This window comes from Dryobates pubescens, chromosome 6 (genome assembly GCF_014839835.1).
Source record: "Dryobates pubescens isolate bDryPub1 chromosome 6, bDryPub1.pri, whole genome shotgun sequence".
In the NCBI taxonomy this organism is placed as follows: Eukaryota; Metazoa; Chordata; class Aves; order Piciformes; family Picidae; genus Dryobates; species Dryobates pubescens.
Window position 1 is genome coordinate 6,419,987 of NC_071617.1, and position 22,471 is coordinate 6,442,457.

General features: G+C 44.3%; 1 protein-coding gene across 1 annotated transcript; it reads right to left on the reverse strand.

Annotated features, from left to right (window-relative positions):
- Nucleotides 1-376: 376 nt before the first annotated feature.
- TBX18 (T-box transcription factor 18) lies at nucleotides 377-21,847 on the reverse strand. Its single transcript, XM_054162561.1, has 8 exons — nucleotides 21,384-21,847; nucleotides 20,392-20,575; nucleotides 18,767-18,868; nucleotides 15,516-15,687; nucleotides 8,792-8,959; nucleotides 6,478-6,542; nucleotides 2,953-3,047; nucleotides 377-1,792 (listed from the first exon to the last, which is right to left on the reverse strand). The coding sequence occupies exons 1-8, from the start codon at nucleotides 21,658-21,660 to the stop codon at nucleotides 1,068-1,070; spliced, it is 1,788 nt and encodes a 595-aa protein (XP_054018536.1). The 5' UTR covers nucleotides 21,661-21,847; the 3' UTR covers nucleotides 377-1,067.
- Nucleotides 21,848-22,471: the final 624 nt, after the last annotated feature.

The window sequence follows — 22,471 nt, forward strand, 5'->3', positions numbered from 1 at the left end:
ATTTATGAGACATTGAGGATGGAGCAAATTTTGCCCTTACTAAAACAAAAAACAAACCAAACCAAACCAAAACCAAAACCCAACCCCAAAACATAACAGAGTAAATGAGTAAAACTCATCTTGCTTTTTTTTTTTAACCTCTTTTTCTAAACCAAACCTGCATTTTCCTTTAAAACAAAGTAAACAATACAAAAACAAAGATACATTATAATATCCTACTGTCCAGTAAATGTCTTATAGGCAATATTTATGGAGGAAAAAGAAAATATGCATCAAGCCCTTTCTTTGGCGAAAATGAAGCAGCCCAAAGTTCATTCTGGAGCAAGGAATGCTGCTGCTTCTGCTGATGATTTAAAATTACTCCCATCACCACCATTTTCACTATTTTTTCTTCAAAAGCCTAACCATAAATCTACACTAATACTGCAAAAGAAAAATCCTAGTGAGAATTCTGTGCCCTTGATAAGCTAAAAACAGAGCATCATGAGAAGGCAAACTAAACTTGCTGTTTACTTTGTAAATAATCCATTAGCTAAACTTCTATTTCAGGCTGGATGCTTGATGCTTAACACTTGAAAGTCCAAGTACCCTTCGTATCCCTTACAACAGAGAAAAAGAAATCAACTTACAAAACGCCTTTGGTGCATCAGTTGTATGAATGTTTTAAAGAAACTCACTAGCACTATAGGAAATGTAAGTGGGCTTGTTTGTGTTGTTTAATACTCCAAGTGTCATTTCATTCCTTAAAGGGGTTAGAACAGAGGAGGTGGGGGGTGGGGGGGGAAGGGGAGGAAGTCTTCCTTAATTTGTTGCATATGTCTCAACGTGTTATACAACTAAGTGTATTATACCAGCAAACTAAAGCAGGCTGCGCCACGGCGAACTCTGTGTAACTCAAAATAGGAGAATAATCTGGCCACAAGCAAGTCAGAAATTCAGTGAAACTTCCTCTCATATTATATACACACACACACACTCTTTACAAGCTACATCCAGTGTCCTCTCGTATTCCGAAAAGAAATACATCGTAGACACCAAACACACGGTACTTTTACTTAAAGGCTTCATCAAACCATATGTGCAGACACTTGAGAAGAGGAGAGTGTTAAGCTTCCTAGGGTCCTGGAGTCAAAGAAATTCTGCTGCCCCCCACTGCTAAGTAAGTGCACTCCTTCCACGGGGGGCAACATCTGCCGATCCGTCATGGTTCCGCTTGGCGAGGACCCCAAGAAACTTCCTTGGGAAGAAACGATTTTCTCAGGACTGGCAGCCAGTTTGGGGGAGGTGGAAAAGTTGTATCCATAGAGAGCACAGGGACTGTGCAGTCTAAACGTGTTGTAGGAGCCTTGGTGGGTTTGATTAGCGGTGAAGGCATTGCCGGACGGGGATGGCATGATGTACTGGAGCTGTGGAGACATCCCTGAAATCTGCATCGACAAGCCAGTCTGCGGGCAGCTGAAGGCATCCCCGTCGCTGCCGCTCATGGACATATTCACAGTTGTGCTGCTTGACACACCAACGTAGGAGGGAGTCCTCGGGGGTGCAAACGTCTCACTGGTCTGGTTTGTGAGCCTGTTGTAGGTTTCGGCCAGGGAAGTGCTGTATCTGTTGAGGGTCAAGCCTGAGCGGGCACAAGCTGTGTAGTCAGCTGGAGCGAGGCTACAGAGCTGGCTGGTGTTGGGACTGAGGTGGAAGGCCGGAGACGAGCAAGGGGAACCCGGCAAAAGGTGAGGGTGGGTGGATGGCACTCCACTGCCAGAGCCCTGGAGTAAAGTAGAGGAACCTGCATTTCCTGGAAAAGAGTATTACAGTGTAAGAAGAATGCTGGGAAAGGTTCTCCTTAGGTGACAGATGGAGAGCTTTGCCTTTTGTAATAACCTGTGACATTAAACATGAGCCAAATTAAAAAAATACTGGGGGAGGGTAGAGGAGGGAATGTGTATGGCACATGCATACTGTTCATGAAACAACCCAACCCAGAAAGATGGTTAGTTATACATTTGCCACAATCACCCACTACGTAGAGCTCCTGCCCAGAAGGCTAACTACTCTTTATCTGATACTAGGAGGAAATTGCATGGCAGCTAAGGTATAGCAAACTAAGCACCACATCACCAGCAGCCTTCTTCAAAATGACAGATATTGTGTTCTCTGCTCTTGCCTAGAGTGAGCTTCAAGCACCGTCAGAGCAGCAGCTAAGGAACCAGCAGGTCTTAGCTCAGTCATAGAGGCTCTCACAGCGTAACAGCTTCAGGAAGGTTCACAACTTCAGAACAAAACATTTCCAATTTCTACCCAAAAAAAATGAGGAGAAAACTTGAGAAAAAGTGTAGAGGACTGAGTACTGCACATGGCTGCTTCATTTTTTTTTTAGTGAGCAGGTGAAGGTTTAGGTTTGCAGCAAACTGCAAACTGTTATTCTGATAGCAACAAATTATTTTACTGAACAAATACCCATGCTGAATGCTCTATTTTTAGGTCTTTAAGGACCAGGAAAGCTTTCCACAGGAGAAAACCAATTAAACTTTTTATTATTTATTAATTACTTGAGAGGATTTTTCTCCTCTCATACCTTTCCCCCCCCCACCCCCTTAAAAACACAGAAGTAATTCCTACATTGCAGCTTGGATGTGTGCAATGGATATTACCCACAGACGATCTCTACATCATGTTTTTAGCTAGATGAGGAATAGTTTTTTTCCCTCCTTTAAAAACTGGCATTCTCCTCCATATGTGGTCTGATTATCTTTCCAACCTAACATTTTTATTGCCACAATGGTTAAGCCAGCATTACTTTTCTGACTTAGAATACCTCTGATGAGAGGTACTGGCCAGCACTGGTTGGTTGATTTTTCGCTACGAGTGACACACCTAGAATTTTGTAAAGCTTGAAGGGATCAGGCTCTACCTTCATGCATTTTTGTTTTGAAAGAACACAAACAGGACTGTTACCTTGTTTGGGTATCCCAGGTATATCTTCAAAGGTAAGTGTCCTCAGAGAAGGTCTCCAGAAGGCGTAAGACTCTACCAGCGCTTCCAGACCCATTCTGTTTGGAACAAAAATACCCTTGTGTCATGAAAGCAAGCTGCATTTTGTTACAAGTCTCTGGATACTTCACCTCAGAAACCATAATCCTGAAATGTTCCTATTTGTTATTGTGAAGTTCATTTTGCTTTTCAGAAAAGGGCCTCACATTTTCACCCAAGAGATCACTGTGATCTGCAGCCACTGCACCGTCAGTACACAAAGAAATTCCCAACTCCATAAGGCTGCGCAGTGGTTTGAAGGAAGGTAATTTGAGAGGAGAGATGTGGCTAAAATGACATTAAATATGTCATACTTAATGCCAATATGACATTTCCTTAAGAGCAACTGCTCTAACTGCCAGGGGGATGATCCCCTATTTCTGCCTAGAAGAGAGGTGATCTACTGACTACTTCCATTAAAACAGGATACCCGGTCATTACCAATGAGCTGGAAAAACCACCCTTACAACATGAGCAAGGTTTGGGTGTACAGCTCTTTTGCTTCCCAAATGTGTAAAGCAATGTTGTGCCTTGGTTATATAACATGCTGAGCAAAATGCCCCTGGAAACTAAAAGCCTTCTGTCATTTTCTTTCAACAGGATTGTGACGAAACAAATAACTGGGTAGCAAATTGTGGCAAGACAGTACTCAGAATCTCCACTTCCTAAAGGTAAAGGCTCATTTGGTTTCTGACATAATTTTGTGAATAATGCACCTCAGAGGTATAATTTTGCTGTTAATTTTGGCTGCTGGGCCCCAAAGGTCTGGTAAGTGTCAGCATCAGGCACACACCAAACACAAGGCTTTCAGCAGCAGCATTCTGTAAGCTCAAATTATGCAAAGAGCCCAATTTGAAGCTACCAGCACGTTCTTCTGACACCGTTTCTTCCCTGTTGCATTGCCAGCAGGATCACAAACCCATGTCAGGAAACATTTATAAAGTCTTCATTAGCTGAACCCTGGACTAAAAAGACAGCCTTCATTTTCTGCAGTAATGGTGAATTTTCATTTATAGTTAAAAGTGGAGATAAAAGCCACCTCCTGGAGGAGTGTAGCCAAGGCGATAATTTACACAAGATGCCTTCCAGCAATTTCCACATTTTATCACCACCCTCATTTATGCTATCAAATGGCCAAGTTTATTTAACAAAACAGTTATGTTTTTCCTGAAGTATTTAAAAGGGAGAAATTCTGGTCCTCTCCAGAGTAAAAGTTTTTATAGGGTCAAACTTAAGGCCTAACCGAAGAATGAAACTATTCTCAGCACATAAATTCTGCTGCACTTTGCAAATGCACAGGGAATGCTTTTAAAAGGTGAAGCTACTGATTTCTGTAAAATAGCCTGTGGGACTGAACAGGAATGACCTGCAAGGGAAGATTTTTAATTAAACAGAATTATGACATGCAGCAGGGCAGAGTAAAATAGCTGCAATAATTAAAAACAGTATTGAGAAGTTGCATGTAACAGTACCACAGGGGTGGGGTGGCTTTTTTTTTTTGTGTGTAACACTTTTGTTGCAGACTAAAACGCCTCAGTGAGACATACACTGGCTAGAACAACAAAGATTATAGTATCTTAGCCCTGAATTTCATTGTTTAAGAACAGACTGAGTTAATAATCAACTGAGTGAACCAGTAATTTACATTTTAAAAGAAACTTTCCTCAAAAATTCAAAATCTGAGCTGCATTCTCAAACACAATTAACACAAAGAGACCAGCAATACTGATGCCTGAACCGAATTTATTCTTCATAGTTAACTCCCCCCCAAAAAAATCTCTCTGTCCCCCAAAAAATCCCTAGTCCCACAACTGGATCTGCATGGTTGCAGATGCAGTACTCTTTATTTCACCTATGTTGTCCTTGAGTAATACTTGGGCTGCCCGACCACATTAAACACAGTTCAAAACTTTTCTGAAGTACTTGTTCCTCCCTGTTTTCAAGGGCAACCTCTCTTCTTTCATGTAACTTGATGGAATTAATTCTAACTCCACTTAAACTCAGAAATTTCAGAGGAGGAAGAGCTTCACACTGCTTAGGAGGCTCCTCAGTATTTAATTTTTTAGCTCTGCAAATGCCTATGCAGAGCTATCAAACAGGGCAGACACAGCAACTCTCTTTTTCCCCAAGTACACACAGCGTATTTGGCTGCTTCTGCCAGTGCCTTTATCTGGAAGCTACTGCTCACTTCATTTCAAACAACAGGGTTACAAAGGAGGACAAAACTCTTAATTTACAACAGCAGTTTGGGGGATCCCTTCCAGGCCCTAGGACAGGACACAGCAAACTGATTCTCGCTAGAAGACAGAAACTTTAAGAGAGCAGCAACTGTGGAGTGCAAACTGAAAAAGTTACTTAAGAGTGAATTCCTGTAAATCTTAACAACTATTTTCATTTGTTGTCCAGTCTCAATATCTATGTAACTCTGGTGGAAGCACAAAATAGGCTTTGATGCTGTAGCCACTACTAAGAGTGAAGCTCAACAAAGCACCTACCAAAAGACACGCTCTGAGCATTCCTACCAGCACACCATCTGCTTCCTTCTCTGCAAGGCTAGGTCATAAATACAACAGCTGTAGACACCAAACTCAGTACAGTCACTGGAACTAATGTGTAATAGGCACCACAATTAAATGCTGCTTTTTTTAGCTGGAATGGTTTAACATACAATTTGTAACAGTCTTAAGTATTTTGTACTAAACAGGTTTTGGACAAAATACCTCATCAGTATTGGCAGATGGGACTACACTCGAGTCTCCACTTTGCACTACTCAGATTCCCCACTGCTATTTTGAAAGATTCATGGATTAAGAGAACAAGCAATTAATCAGTCCAACCATAACATAAGAGGTGGAAACTGGGCTCATATCAAGGTCCTCTGTAGCCCAGTATGAAAGGCATTCATCTAGGATGTGGGCTTAGAACTCCTCAGGCTGAAGATGCAGCTGAACACAGGTTTCCAGCTTCCCAGGCAAGTGTACTAAATATAAGGTTACTGCAAGAGGCAATTCAGTTTTTCCACTTTTAAGAGGAAACAAGTCATTCATCCCTACTAAATGCCACTTACAGGGAAAAAAAGCCTGAGCTTACAGCTTGACACTGGTACCTGTAATTTGTGTTTCCAGTTAGAAGATTTCAGGAGCAGCCTGAAATCACAGACCTGAGTAGGCATTAACTTCATTTGCAGCCTTTCACAGCATGCCATGGCTTCCATCAGAAGGAAGTGTGAGTACCTGAGTCAAGCCGTGTGCTAATCCATTGACCTAGAAGGTTAGAGGAGCAGGAACAGGAGCCCACCATAGAGGACATTATTGGGGAAACCTAAGTGTTCCCTCCAGCAGTCTGAGTCCTCAGACTAGCTAGTCTGTAAATACAGGTATTACCCTTGACCAGCCTGCATAATCCAACTGTGTCAGCAGTAACAAGCCCACCTCCTTCCTCAACACCTACCTGTTACGTCCCGAATCTCTAAACCCTTTGGCGAATGGATTTCTATCGATCTTCAGACGAGTTATCTGTGAAAGTGATTCAAGAAATTATTACCAGCAAATTCACCCAAGTAATGCACAAAATTACTACCCTGACAGAGCTAAGCTGATGGTGGAGTAGCAACATCTTCACGTTTGGGTGGTTTAAGATGAGTGTCCTGAAATAGAGCAAAATAAGGTCCAGACTTCCAATCATTTATGTTTTGCAAATCCCCAGTGCAGCTAATAGGCATTTAATTAATGCTACTTCCATGGAAACATGAGGAAAAATATTTTCACTGTGAGGGTGACAAAAACCTGGAGCAGGCTACCCAGGGGGGTTGTGGAGTCTCCCTCCCTGGAGATACTCAAAACCTGCCTGGATGTGTTCCTGTGTGATCTGGTCTAGGTGATCCTGTTCTGGCAGGGGGTTGGATGGGGTGATCTTTTGAGGTCCCTTCCAGCCCCTAACATTCTGTGATTCTGTGAAATGGCAGGTTGGAATTATTAAGAAAAATCTTCTGGTAAATGTCATTCTTCCCTTAAGAGAGTATACTGTTTAACTGCAATAACATTTAAATTACATCTTATTTCTGTATGGGCCACTAGGAGATGTGAAAAGAGATCACCTCTAGGCTATTCTCCTCCCCATAAAAGAGCAAACCAACCCCAAAATACTTGCAATTTATTGAAATAAAGGGAACAGGCACCTAATATTTATATCTCAGTATTTAGATGGCTCCCCTGCTCTTCACTAAGTAAAGATACCTGCAAAAACTTGTGTGGAATTGATCACAGAATCATAGAATTGTTGGGGTTGGAAGAGATCTCAAGGATCATCTAGTTCCAAACCCCCTGCCATGGGCAGGGACACCTCACAATAGATCAGGCTGCTCACAGCCACATCCAGCCTGGCCTTAAAAACCTCCAGGGATGAGGCTTCTACACGTCCCTGGGCAACCTGTTCCAGTGTTTCACCACCCTCATGGGGAAGAACTTCTTCCTAACATCCAATCTGAATCTACCCATTTCTATATTTTTTCCATTCTCCCTAGTTCTATTGTTACCTGACACCATAAAAATCCCTCTCCAGCTTTCTTGTAGGCCCCCTTCAGATACTAGAAGGCCACAACTAGGTCTTCTCAGAGCCTTCCCTTCTCCAGACTGAATAGCCCCAACTCCTTCATCACAACACTAACTATGGTTATGACCACGTATGTTAATACTTTAAAAAGTGGTAATAAGAGCCACACATTGGAGTCACATAACCTGCAGTTTACTTTTGGCCTTGAACCTGTGTGAACCAAGATAAACTACAGTTAGTAAGATGCTGAATACAGTTAATGAAAACGACTGCAACTTGGTTCAGTTCTCAGCTTCTCTGTTAAGGCCACTGGAGCCAGAAACAAAAGTGCTTTAAAAGGTCTATCCAGACATACATTAACACTTGAGGTACAAAAACACCTTTAAAAATAGACTGCTCTTTGCCTTGGTCTTCAATGCTGGATCTATAATTAAGACACCATTACCTATGCCTGCTTGATGACTTTCTACATGCAGCATATAGCCCACACAGCCTGAAGTCTCAGCTCTAGCCTCCAGGTGCTGCTGCAATACTACCAGTGAAAGCTAGTTGGAATACAAAAAAAAGTGTAGACAATGCTTTTTAAAAGGTCATAAAACAAAAGTATCTGCTTTTCATAGAATCATAGCAGGGTCTTCCAAAGGTCATCTAGTCCAACCCCCCTGCAGTAAGCAGGGACATCCTCAACTAGATCAGGTTGCTCAGAGCCCTGTTGAGCCTCACCTTGAATACCTCTAGGGTCCCAACTACCTCCCTGGGCAACCTGTTCCAGTGTTCCATCACCATCATGGTAAAAAACCTCTTCCTAACATCCAATCCAAATCTGCTCTTCTCCAGTCTGAAGCCATTGCCCTCATGGGCAATGAGTCGGAGACTGGATGAGGCGCTTGGGGCCATGGTTTAGTTGATTGGATAGTGCTGGGTGATAGGCTGGACTCGGTGATCTTGGAGGTCTTTTCCAACCTGGTTAATTCTATTCTACTCTAGTCTCACTGTATCACTACAGGCCTTTGTAAATAGTCTTTCTCCATCCTTCTTGTAGGCCCCCTTCAGTTACTGGAAGGTCGCTATCAGGTCTCCCTGGAGCCTCCTCTTCTCCAGGCTGAACACCAGCTCCCTCAGCCTGTCTTTGCAGCAGAGGTGGCTCCTATCTCTTACTTCCCTGGTCTACTCTGACAAGCCTGTCAAGTGCTAAGCAGAAAGCCCAAGTTACCTGTTGATTTTGATACGCTGTGACCGTAGTGAAAACTGTCTCTGGAAAGGAGAAAGCTTTCACCCCTTCTCCTGCAGGGATAGGCTTGATGGGGGACAGATCATCTCCACAGTCTTTTCGGATGACGTGGACACGAGGCTGATATTTATGCATAGAGTGAAGGATAATCTATGTAGTCATGAAAGGAAAAAGATAACATTTATTAGAAAAGACACCCCGCTGGTTCAGGACTAATAGCTTTTTGGAACAGATTATGGTATGTGTTTACCAAGCCACTTACTGGAAATCAAATGTTTTCTTTAACCTCTGAAGGTTCTTATTACAGTAGTCTAATCCCTGTGCATTTATGTTATTGCCAATTCTAAGCATTTAAAAGTTACGACTCGGGAGCTCCAAAGTCAGAGGCTGGCTCAGCTGAGCCTAGCTCCAAACAAATAAATAAATAAACCAAAATCAGGAGTGAAGGCCTGGTCCCGGCGGAATTAGAAGGTTTTGGTATTTTTCCTTTTCACTGGAGCCTGGATTTGATCTAAGAGGATTAATAGCAGCAGCATTTGCCTTTTGTTTTTGGAACCTTCAGGATATGCTTTTTTTCCTGAAGACTGAAAACATAGCTTGTTTTGAACACAAGCAGAGCCTCTCACACGCCAGAGAAGCAGAAACTAAGAGTGCAGTAACACCGAAATCCCAAATTCTAAAGCGTTGGTAAACCTAGATTTGTAGTGCAGACCAAGAATATCAACACACAAACTTCTCCCAGCATACAAAAACTCAATTAAGAATCAATTATAGCAAGGATATTGCAGCAAGTATATGAACTCACAGTGCATAAATTAAACACACAAAAAAAACCCTCTTGTTATTGCTCTGAAATTTTAGAGGATATTTAAAGTACAGATTTTTTTTCCCCCCCCTCTATTTTACTCCACTTCAGCTAACCACTACTAAAATAGGAGATTTCAAGGAAAAAAAAAAAAAAAATTAAGAAATTGGAAGCTCAACTATTATTGTTGGAAGGCCTCAGAAATTAGTAACTCGATAAATAAATAGTCCTATGGCTATTGGCCTGTGGAACCCCTAATCAACATTCAGGGGAAGCTTTTTAATTTCCTGCTCCTTGAGTAGCCTCAGAATGTGCATGTGCTCAGGCACTCAACAGAGCCCCTATGCCAGACACCATGGAAGTTCATTCATCCAAATGACCTAGAGGAGGTTACATTCATTTGGATAAGCCAGAGTTTGGCTAGCTTAGAACACTTGGTCCTGGCCAGATGACACGACCTTGCTGTGGATAATCCAAGTCTCTGGCTAATCAGGGGTTTTATTAGCCTGCAGCTAAGGCTTTTGACAGTGACATCACAGGCTCCAATTAATTTGCTCTGGGAGTGCTCTATGATGTTCTCATATGAAGCCTTTTCCCAGTTTCTGAAACCTTGCACAGAGCAAGATTTTTATCTTGCAAATGTGTATTCTCTTTTCCAACGCTCCTTTCAGTTCCCTGTTGGCAAAGATGCACTAAATGAAAATGTAGAGAGGACAGCACATTCCTGACCCTGTTTTTCTGTGAACACCCAGGGACACCAGGGGAGGGACTGGTGCAACAGTAAAAAATAATTATCAAGGAAAGCCCTGGTCCACTGTTAAAACCCACCTATATTCTCTGCCTTGCCATCTGCTTCAGGGCCACTGAGCGTGGCACGTTCTGCTCCCGCCTCAATCACTTCACCCCATGAACTCTGCAGTGCAAACCACCACTTGCCCACACGGTGGACTTGAGCATACACGATAACCCAGACAGCTACAAACAGCTCACGTATCAGAACTCAGTGATGCCACGGCAGCACGGAGATGAAAGCTTCCCACTGCTTATCTGGATGGCTGCTATTACAGCTAAACTGCCTCTTGTCAGCTCTTAAGAGCAACCTGGCTTGGCTCTGTGCTCTGCTGACATTTCCTGGGCTGACATGCTGCTGGACAATCAGCTAAGAAATGTTTAGTTGTATATTCTGTAGCATGCCCTGTACAATGGGATCTTTGTTATCAATCACAACTCTGAATTCTAAGTAAATCGTTCATAATTGCACAACCCTAGTGAATTAAAGAGCAACACTACAAAGAGAGGGCATGAAAGGAAAGGGAGATGCCACAACCACTTTGGAAACAGTTTAGCTCTATTAATTCTAAGCATCTCCAAAAGTATCACCTAAGGCTGCTGTGAAGGAAAAGCTCTGAAAACGAGATTCCAGTTTTTCACGGTGCTTGCACATTTAACAGCACAAATAGGATCTCACAGTTTATCTACAGGAGCAGCAACTTTCCCTTCATACCTTTAAAAGCCACCAACACAAACAAACAAACAAAACCAACCAGCCAGAAGTCTTACTGAACACAAACCAGCATTGCTTTGCAATTCACAGCCGAAGATCCTGCCTCGCTCTACAAACTCCTCACAGGGCACAACCAGAACACTTTGTAGGGAAATAAACCTCTTCCCCCGAAGGTAAAATTGTTCACCACAGCAGCTGTCAAGACATGATTATCAGATGGAAGACACTGCAGCAGGGAGCCCACAGGTAGGCAGCAGGGCCAGGCTAGCAAGAGCAAAGGCAGTGAAGACACCCACAGTACAGACAAAACTGAGATTACCTTCAGGACTACCTTCTCAACTTGGTTTCTGAGAGATGCTGCCATGATGAGGCCTCAGCACTAACCCTGAGTTTGGGTACCACTGTGACACAGTGTCACAGTGGTACAATGTCACAGCTAGCACAAGCAAAAGCCTGACTCACAGGGGAGATGCCAATCCTCTGTCAGCTCAGCAGCTCACAGATGGCCCAGTCACATCCCCATCGATGGCATGATCCTCACCTTGATGGCGTTTTCACCAAAAATCCTCCTATATCCTCTTTCAAAGCCCAGGCTTTCTGCAGTCAGGGAAGTGTGCCCGGCCAAGGAGCACAGATTCCCTCTTCGCAAAGACAAAAACTGCAAGTGCAAATGCTGATGCTTCCCAGCTTTTCATTGTGACCAGAACATGTAACTGCCTATTGCCTGTAAGCAGATCCTGCTACTTGCAGCCAGCTCTGGGCAGAGTAAGAGTCTGTCTATGCTTCCAGCCTCAACCCATTTTCAAATGGAAAGAAAAAAAAAACCCAGAAGAACACCAACACACCAACCACCAAGGAACAATTAACACGCTAACAGCCTCATTTTCACTAAAAGTTAAAAGATGTTCCTCTGCATCAAAAACTACTCAGTTGAAAAGCATGGAAAATAGCATTAAAAAATATTGACTTTTCCCCCCTACTGAAAGTCAGATTAAAAAAATAGCATCAAAATAGAACAAAAATCAGCCAGCTCTAACCCGCCAAAGGGAAAGACCACTGTTACAATGCAGCACTTACTCCACAGATGAGAGAGGGATGAGAAGCATTAGCAGAGTGCCCAGACCACACACTTCTCAGTGTCAGCTGCAAAATGCAAGTTTACTTTTCCTTACCTTTGCAATTCAGATGGTTAAGAGACAAACGTCAGTGTGTGTCTTACAGATGTCATCAGGCCTTAATGCCACTATAAGCATGCAAGCTTTCCAAAGCTGAGAATTCACCCTGGGACTCATTTTTGAGATCAAAAACACACAAGGAAAACATAGCCTTATAAATTCCGCTTGATCTCCTCAGCCTGCAAGTGGCATCCATGTATCAGAATGTCCTACGTGCAGATGTACTTCAAAATCTCTCTGCAGAACAGCACTGTAAGATTACATTGTCACAAACTCCCACTCAAAATACTGATGAAAATAGCAGCAGACAGCATGGAGCCCAGAAAGTGTTCAAGCAGCAAAGCAAGTTGTCTTAGAGATGGCTGATCTCCTTTCACAAGAAGCTAATCTCACGCCAAGGCAATGCAAGAGGAGCTGGCTACCACAAACTACTACCACAATATAAATACTCCACAGGAATACTACCTTAGCACCTCTTTGTAAATACTGTCCCCATTCCCATGGCCATGGGTCGCTTCTCTCACTGACTCTGAAAGTCAATACTCTAGAATAGGTGAAAGGGCTCTGGACCGATCTCACGCAAGCTCCCTCTTCTCAACGCCTGCAAGATCAAAACCCAGCCTTGGGATTTTAACACACACACACTTCTGTGGAGCACAGGAAGGAAAGAAAGAAAGAATTTCAACAAGGATTGAAGTCCTACAACCAGACAGCATGGAAAACACACCCGAAGAACAACAGCTAAAGCTTGACACTGCTTGCACTACTGGAGGAATGATGGCGGAATTTAGGGACCCCACTGAAGCTTCTCTTGAGGTCATTCTGCTTAAGGAGGAAAAAAAACCCACTAACTTTCTAATAATCTAAATCATACTCCATCTCCCATATGGAGGTGGGAGAGTCAGAACACTGGATGTACAACCAAGTATTTGAGGGACAGTACAGCCTTGACCCTTAGCTCTTGTAATCCCCCATCCCTCCCCTGGTACACTCTGGAGAAAAACGGTTCCTTCCTGCTTATGAGAAACAATTGCTTTTTATATTCATCACAAAATATGATTATTCGTTTTCCATTATTGCTGGAGGCATGCAGAGGCTACATAGCTTTTTTCAATACAGCATTCCACATTACCATAGCTTTAAAAGAAAATATGTGCCCATTGGAAGAGACACTTTTCTGCTTTCTGCTTGTGCCTTTTCTGGTAATTATGAATGACATGTTTGCAATTTCCCAGATTTGAGGAATACGAAATTATTTTACAGCCATCTTCCTTTTGTCCTTTCATTTCAATCCTGAAATCTCCATTTTTGGGGAGGAGGGGCACCGCCGTAGGGCTGGATCAGTTCAGTGTGTCTCAAATCACTCCACTTTGGGCTTCACTTCACCAGTTTCCAAACCAAAACACTCCGCTGAAGACCAGAAAATTTATATCCCCTCGCATTATGAATAATGGCGTGCTGTGTACACTACACAGGTTTCAGCTCAGAATGAAAACAAAGCTAAGATCTGGAAGGGGGAAAAATACAGCAATACAATTCTCTGCATAGCTGAGATTTTATCACGGGGCAGTTTACGACTGCGAGCGCGCGGGCGGACCACAGCGCCAGGTCTCATCCCCCTGAAATGAGTGAGTACAAAAATCAGCCAACCTGCTCTCTGTTGGAAAAGTGACATCTTGCCATTCACCTCCACATCACTTTTTAAAGCCATCACAATAGACACAAGACTCAGAGAAAGCAATTCCAGCTCCAGGAGAGCTGCAAATACACAAATACTGGGGAAACTAAACGAACTATGCGCGCTAACCTTTATGCAAACAGACCCCCGTCCAATGAGACCACGCAACTCTAATGCTGGAAAGAAGCAACACAAAACATCTTTCTTACATCCCTGAAGAAAAGCAGTGCTAACTTAAGAGATGGGACTACCTCCATGTGAAGAAAAAGTGCAATAGAATTGTGAACAGCATTACACCAAGGTTTTTTATCCTTGTTAATACCTTTACTAGCTCAGTCCGGCCAGTCTCCTGTATTCCTGCTTCTGCAACAGAAAATCTATAGCTCCTGCACAATCTGACCAGAGCCTCACCTTAATCTCCTTTGCAAACATAAACGGGGGGAGAAAAACATCTCAAACTAAGAACTGGACTACATATTGACAAAATACCTAGCTCAGTATAAGAGAAGTACAACAACACTGAAAAATGCAAAGAACTTTTTTTGTACCCTGTGCCAGGTCCATTTTCCTTAACCCCCTTCCATGAAGGAGAAAGTAACCTGATTAATGAATTGGGCTACGCTAAGGACAATGGAATCCACATCCTGTCTCGAAACCTGCCTCCAAGATTTTAAAACTCCACCACTTGGAACTCGACGTTCCTCCTGAAAGGAAGCTAACATTTGCCATTTCTTACAGGACTTTGCAAAATTAGAAGACTTCACCCTGACTCCAACCAATTTTTCGTTTTCTTAATTATTTACTCAAGCGTCAAGCAAAACTATCTGAGGGGTTGCTGGAAAGATACTGGCTTACATCTGTCATGTTTCAACAGTGTCGAAGAGAAAAGGAAATATTAACATAACACATTTTGTCACATTAGATAATGTCATAACTAAACAATTTAGAACTTGCAAACAGAACACTCATACTGCATACGTCCTCGCCAGTTTTTGCAGAAGTAATGAGCCTCAGCTGTGAAAGGGTCTTGCTTCATAAGGTATGCAATAAATCATTATCAGAGCGAGCCCAGCTCCCATGTTGTTCACTTTTGACTGCAATTATTAACACCTCCTGGGATTTCACACAAATGTTTAGGTTAAGAAAATAGTTAAGTGTATTTTTATTCGCATGAAGTTATTACACACTATTAATGTTCCTCCCAGCCACTTGTGAATTTCAGTGTCCTTTTTGATCGGAGCACAAGTTTGCGACTAACACACTCGGTGGGAAAACAGGAGAGCAATTCTGCCCCTTCATATTAGGCAATTTAGCCTTGTAAAGTCTTGCTTTGCAGATGGAGCTCTGTTCTTGAGGCAGGAGTAAAACAGCAGGCTCTAATAAGCAGTTAATTATCAGAGTAGAAAGTAAGCAGATTTTAAATCTGGATGGTAAAGTTCCAAAACAGCTTTGAAAAGTCAAGCCTATTTCTGGCCCCCTGAAAACTGTGTGTCAGGGCTGAGCAATGTGCCTACACATAATACTGCAGAAGAGCAAGTACTCACATGCCCTTGATCGTCCAGCTCATTATTGGTAAGCTTCAGTTTGTCAAAGCTGATCACTTGTCTCATCCACGTCTCCCCAGAGGCGGGTGAATCGGGGTGAATATAAACACGAGGTGGTACTGGGGAGTCAGCATTCCCAGCCACCATCCACTTGGAGCTATGATAAACGTACCTACAAAAGAGCAAACAAATACTTACAACCACAAAACCAGAGTAATTTGTATCAGACCCATTCAGTATTAGCAGATTAAGGGCCAGACACACCGCAAGAACTCAACAAAACATGAAAGGACAAAAAAAAATGAAGTTGGGGGTTCTTTGCTTCACAGTTACCTGCAAAAGCAAAGTTAAAAACTACTCTCTGCTCTGGCTCTGCCCCTGCTCTTTAAATCAGTAACAGCCTTCACACTAGGCTCCACACTGAGCTTTAGGCTGGTGTCAGTTCATTGATTGCCGCAGCTCTGCTCTGCGCAAGAGTCAGCAAACAGCGAAGAACCTAGTTCTTCATTTACCAAATTGAGTAGGAACTCCATGTTTGGAAGACTTAATATCTTGAGTTGAAAAGAATTATAAAGTTATTGAAGAGAAAGAACATTATGATTAAGAAAAAAAAATGATACTCCATCATACTATCTTCTTTCTATTTCTGCAAGACCATATTCAGAATTTTTCTTGAATAGTCCTGCAGAAAGGCTTAAAAATGAAAAAAACCAAACCACAGACCATATTTAATTTGGTAGGCCAATGCTGATAAAGTAATTTTCTAATAAAAACACTGCCTGCTTGGGTAGAAAACTTATTTTGAAGGCAGACACTTCGCAGGACAGTTTAAAAAGCATTAATTGAAATATTAAAGATTTTTTTTCCCCCCTCAAGTACAGTAAAATTCCAGTAAGACAGATGCATTTTAAAATTGAAGCAAGAAAGACTTTATCAAATAATTTGTTTGTACAATCCAGTTCCTTATTAGAAAAAGACAAACAACATAATTGGAAATGAGAACGAAATGATCCAACATGTGCTTTGTTCCACACAATTCATATCTAGCTGTAAACTGAAATCTAGAATGAGGGCAAAATTCTCTCCTTGAGATAAAATTCCCAACTCCAGATCATACAGTCAGGTGTTAGTATGGTTCTTTATTTATTTAGTATTTATTGGCTTATACTAAATAAGTACTTCCTGTACAAAAATGAATCAGATCATTAATACACAAAATATTTTGAGCAACAGCTTGAGCTTCCAAATATTGACAAAAAAATGGTCCCATTTTTCTAGAAGTCTACACCTAGTTGTTATTTTTGCATTTAGTTTTGCTGTCTGCTAGGATAGCTGAAGACTAGGCTCCATATCTGAACTGCTCCTGCATCTTTCAAATCTGAAGACCTGCAGGACAGTTTGCAAAGCCACAGGCATGACCACAGGTGAAATGAATTTCACCAATAAAAGAAAGTAAATTAAAATTCACAGATTGCACAGCAAAGAATGAAAAGTGGATTCAAGCAAAACATGAGAAACATTAGTATTTAGGGGGAAGGTAAAGGCATGGTACTAGTAGACAGCACAGAAATCTGATTTTGCCATCTAAGGAAATAATGCCCTTCACAGAGCTTTTGTTAAGCTACTTCAGTTATCTGGGCACCGCGCATCACACTGGGCAGGCAGTGCAGCTCAGGGATGTCCACATTTATTTTCATTGGAATAAGGTTTAAACAACTCCTATTCAACATAACTGTTTTTAATTTTTAAGATTAATATTTGTATTCAGCTTGAAATATTTACCTGGCTTTTTCCATCAATTAAGGAATTGCTCAGACCTTCTAAGAAGGATACACTTGGAGTGCAAAGTAAATGTGCACACACACAACATAAAGCTTGACAAGGGCTTCCATTTGAGCTGTACTGCTCTGGTCCAAAGGAAAAAAAAAATGCATTTTTTACTTTATGGTTCAGTCAGGAAAGCCTGCCCTACCTTACTGGACATTCTCAGCACTGCTATCTGCACCTTATTGAAAAACACAAAACCTAAAATGGTCCTAAGAAATGTTTGACAAATCATATGAGAAAAGGATAAAATTGCAGTTAATGAGGTAAGGACACATAAGAAACACAGGGCAGTGCTTGCTTAGGAGACAAAGCAGCATGGAAACAAGGCACCATTCCTACAATCTAGCCTTCAGCCTTAGTCTGAAATATTCCTGGTTCTACAATCAGATCTGCAGTGGTTTTTCCTAGATCATACTAAGTATAGGGTTGAAACAATCAAACCAGCAACTGGGAAGGATCCTGCCTCCACTGAAGTACTTGGCCAGGCTCCTGGCTGCTCCAGAGCATGAGATCGCATCTGTAAAGCAAGACCTACAAACCATCTACAACTCACAGCAGTGACTGCTGTGGGCCCAATCCTGCAAACATTTCTGCAGGACCAGCAGTTTCACAGAGTCCAACTAGCTCCCCCAAAACGGGGCTGTCCTCAAAACAGTGTGAGCTTCAGCATCTAATTCCTACTCTTAAACGTTCAGAGAACGACTGCTTTTGCTCCTCGCGTCATTCCTCAGACAGTAACACCATGAACTCTTTCAAAAACAATAATCAGAAACACCACCCTTTGTGAGCCTGAGCAACCCAATATGTGAGAGATGACCAGCTTTTAAATTAAATTATGTCATCAGTCTGAAGCACCACGAAGAAAGCTTATGTGCCATTGTGGCAGGCTGAAACTTCCCCCCAACATGAAATCGCCAGTTATTTACATTCTACTACTTTCTGTTCGAGATCTGCGGAAAATTTTCCAGGCACAGCCTGAAACTACCACAGCCATTAAAGGCTATTAATGCCATTAATTGATGTTGATGCCATTCAGCCACAGAAATAAGTGCATTTTCATATTTATTTGTTACTAGGCAACAATTCCCACTGACATGATGAGGAATAAAATAGGGTAACGTTTCCTGACCGCACCAGAACCGCACTCTCTGAAAGCCAAAACCCGAGCATCTGCCCGCAGCACACTTGCAAAATGAGGCAAATGTATGAAGGGCTTCAGCAGGAATTTTAGTTGGTTTTGGATACTCTGCACAATTTCTTTTTTTTTTTTTTTTAATGCACTGAGATTAAAATACAAAACCAAAGGAGAATTAAACACAACCTTCTGCTAATTTATGTAGTGTTAATGCTTTCTTGCGATAGCCAAGCTCCCTATGGCTTGCATCCTATGGGGTTGTTTTTTTTTGCCTTAAAAGTCACCATACCTGTATCTTTTGTTATCCACTGGCACAATATCCATAGCAATATAATACTGCTGATGTGGGTCTAAACCTGAGATCTTCACTCTCATTGCGGGAAACATCCGCCTGAACATGGAAAGAGAGAGGTCATGTTTAATACGAAACAGACTCGGGAATGGTTGTTTAGGAAAAGTAACTGGTTCGTGGGATTTTTCTCGTTCCTCCTTTTAGGCTACAGAGTCCTTTTGGACGATTACAGTTACACAGACATGAAATGGCCCATTCGATATGTCAAAACAGATTTCTAAAGTGCATTTACTCGAACAATGCTTCATATGTTTTGAGATACGCTTTGGGAGTACAGCCATTACCACATCATTTCGACTTTATTGTTAGACAGTAAATCATTTGGTTTGGGGACTTGACTTAAGCAGTGCACGCATTTGTTGGAGATACTGACTAGAAATACATTTCTGAAGATGTGCAAACACCACCTCCGTGCCCAGAAAGAGCAGTCCTTACAGAATTGCAAGTTACCACTGAAGTTTCAACTGACAGCAGCAAATGGTGTATCATTTCTGTAGCAGCAAATTAGAGAGCACAGCGACACAATTATAACACTGCAAGAATGCCGTTTTGTAAAAGCCAAAGTGCCATGCTGTAACCCAACAATATGGTATTTATTGAGACAGGACTTCCTGTCTGCAACTTACTAAAGGTGAAGTGCAAGAGCTACTCTGCCTTTGAAAGGTATAGTAAAACTTCCTTATTGAAAGCAGAAACAAATCTCCTAAGTAATTTCTAAGAAGAAAAAAAAACCACACAAAAAACCCCAACAAACAAAAAATCCAAACCAACAAAGAAAAAGAACAAAACCCAAATGCTCACGATTTCAATCCTTCTGCAGAGAAAATTATGTAATTAACCAATTCGGAGGTTTTAACGTAAAAATGCACTACTTAGCTCATGCTTGGCATGCCTTCTGTCAAGAAAGTTCATTCTTGAAGCCAAAAAAAGAAACGTCCTAGTGACGAGCCGGCTGCAAGGTAATGAATGGTACTTTTCTGCCTTTTATAAACCTGAGAGCCATTCCAGTTTATTCAGTATTTGCCGCTGCTATATACATATATAAATCAATTAAAAGTCGTTATTGGAAAGAAAAATCCTATCTCTGCTATTTCTGAATAAGCAGGAGGGTGAAGCTGACTGCGGTTAACTAGTTTTTGCTGTTATTTCAGTGCACCTGTAAGATAAAACAAATTCCCCGACTGGACTCTCTTAAGACAAATGTTGCTTTGTGCTGCTGAAGACTGCGTTTCAATCATTAATAAAGCCTCTCTGAAAACGTAGAGGCGAGCATATGGATTCAATAAAATATGTTTTTGTAATTTCTAATAAGTTCAGATACTTTTATACTACCCAGGTTTTCACCATGTGTATCCACTGGAAAGGGGAAAAGTTTCCCCTCAGAAGGACACGGCGCTCCCAGCTCTGGCCCTAATGAACAGGAAACCCGAACGCCACATGCTCCTGTGCCCATCTAAAATTATCGCCATCTACCTGCCTCGTAAATCTGGGGGGTTCCCCCCGGGTTTTACCCGCTTTGATGTGCCCGACCGCCCCGGCAAAACCCCGCGGGTGCCCGTTACCTTCCCGCCTTGGTGATGATCATCTCGGTGCCGATCTCGTGGAAGCGCTTCCAGAGCTCGGCTCCCTGCAGGTCCACTCGCGGCGCCTGCGGCGTGGGCAGCGGTGAGCTGGGCCTCGAACCCTTGGGGGAGCCGCCGGGGGAGGCGGGCGGGGAGCCCGCCAGGAAACCTTCCTCGCAGCCGCCTGCAGAGAGAGCAGAGAGCTGAGGAAGCATGAGGGAACGTGGGACCCTCCACACTGGCGAGCTTCCACTGCCCGAGCCGCGCCCCGCCGATTCGACACCGCTCCGGTCCGGTAGGGCTGACGGGCTGCGACGGGCCCGGGCCGCGGCCTTGCGGGCCGGGCCCTGGGGAGACCCGAGTGCCAGGCGGCGAGAGGGCCTCCCCGACGTGGATCCCAGGGACCAGCCGCCCCCAGCACTGCGCCGAGCTGGCCCGGGCCAGAGCAAACGTGCGGCGAACCCGGACCGGGCCCAAGTGTGAGGCTTTGGGTCCGTGGTGCGAGGCCGGGGGCGCATTTCGTTTGCAGCGTTTAACGCAACCGGCGCCGGCCGAGGCCTTCTGCCCCCGCAGCGTCGAACTGCAGTCCCGTCCGTACACAGTAAATTACAGACAGATACATATACGTTTTGTATATATATACACACACGCTGTTACACATACGCTCCTAGCAGTACACATATACGTATGTATCGTATAAGCGCTCTTCCCGCCTCCTCGGGAACAAGCCTCCAGCTGTTGCTCCACCGCGCTGCGGCACGGGTAGCTCCGGCCGACAGCCGACCGGCTCCGCGCCGCCGACTGGGGCCCGGCCAGCCCCACGAGTTTTAAGCGGCTACACCGGCGGCAAGGATGGGGGAGACTGTCCATGCAGTGTGGAAAGGCAGAAGAAATAACGAGCAAACGAGTGCGGGCTGAGGGAGATGGAAGCCAGAGCCCGGGCGGAGGAGCGGGCCTCCCGAGCGAGCGGCAGGTCGCGGGGCGGCACTCACCGGCGGGGGCGCGGGCGGCGCAGCCCAGCTCCATGTCGCCGCAGGTCCTGCCGACGGCGGCGGCAGCAGCGGAGCTCTTGGCACAGCAGCCGCTGCCCCCTTCGTCCTCCGCCGCCTCGTCCTCGCTGCCCAGCTTCCGCCGCTTGGGCTGCCGCGGCAGCGGCGGCGGCTGCTGCTGTTGCTGCTGCTTCTCGGCCCCGATGAGCGCCTCCACAGAAAAGGCGTGAGCCTTGAGGCTCATGGTGGTGCCGGGCGAGGACCGCCGCTTGTCGGCCATGCCCGCCCCCCTACAGCCCGCGCATCCAGACGCGCCGAGGCCGCCGGCACCGGCACCCGCGTCCGGCCAGCCGCGCCGGCCGCCCTCCCGTTCTCCCAACCACGCAGGCAAGGGGCTGGGGCTTTTCCTCGCCTTTCTTTTTAAATCCGAGTTATCAGCCAAGATTTTTTTGGTTGTTGTTGTTTGGGTTGTTTGGTTGGTTTGGGTTTTTTTTGTTGGGGGGGGGGGGGTGGATTTTTAAAAAGAGGAAAAAAAAAAAAGTCTATTCCTTTCTGCAGAGGCTCTCCTTCTCTCCCCCTCCTCCTCCTCCACGTTCTGCCCCGTCTGATGGGCCAGGCAGGACTGACATGGGTAACAAACGCTCTGCGGACACAAATTAGGGCTTGTAATTGAAATTTGTTGCCTTGATCTGTCAGCACTTCCAGGCAGGAGACCGGTGGGAAGAACTCGCTCATTAGTGTCACTGCGACGGCGGGGGCAGGGCGGAGCCGCGGGGCGGGGGCAGCCACGGCCCCGGCCGCCCGCAGCCCAATCAGCGTCGCCCTGGCCCCGGCCCCGCCGCTCCGGCCCGCGGCCCTACCAAGGGGCCCCAGCCTCCCTGGACTGGCGAGGAGGGGAGGTAGGGACGGCCTGCCGGCCCGCCCCCCGCCCTGCCGCGCCCACGCCGAAACTGCCCCGCGCGCCCCGGCCAGCGGCAGATGCACCCCGCCATAAACGTTAATGAGATCCCACACACCCCTTCACATCGCCCCCGGCGGGGACCGGGTTGGCCGGGAGCCCCAGCTCCCTCCGAAAAGCAGAGGGAAGGAGG

Coding starts and splice junctions, on each gene's coding strand:
- TBX18 (XM_054162561.1), bottom strand. CDS start 21,660: ATGGCCGACAAGCGGCGGTCCTCGCCCGGCACCACCATGAGCCTCAAG. Junction 8,960..15,515: donor AGCTGGACGATCAAGGGCAT/GTGAGTACTTGC, acceptor ATGACTACATAG/ATTATCCTTCACTCTATGCA. Junction 3,048..6,477: donor AGAGATTCGGGACGTAACAG/GTAGGTGTTGAG, acceptor TGTTCCAAACAG/AATGGGTCTGGAAGCGCTGG.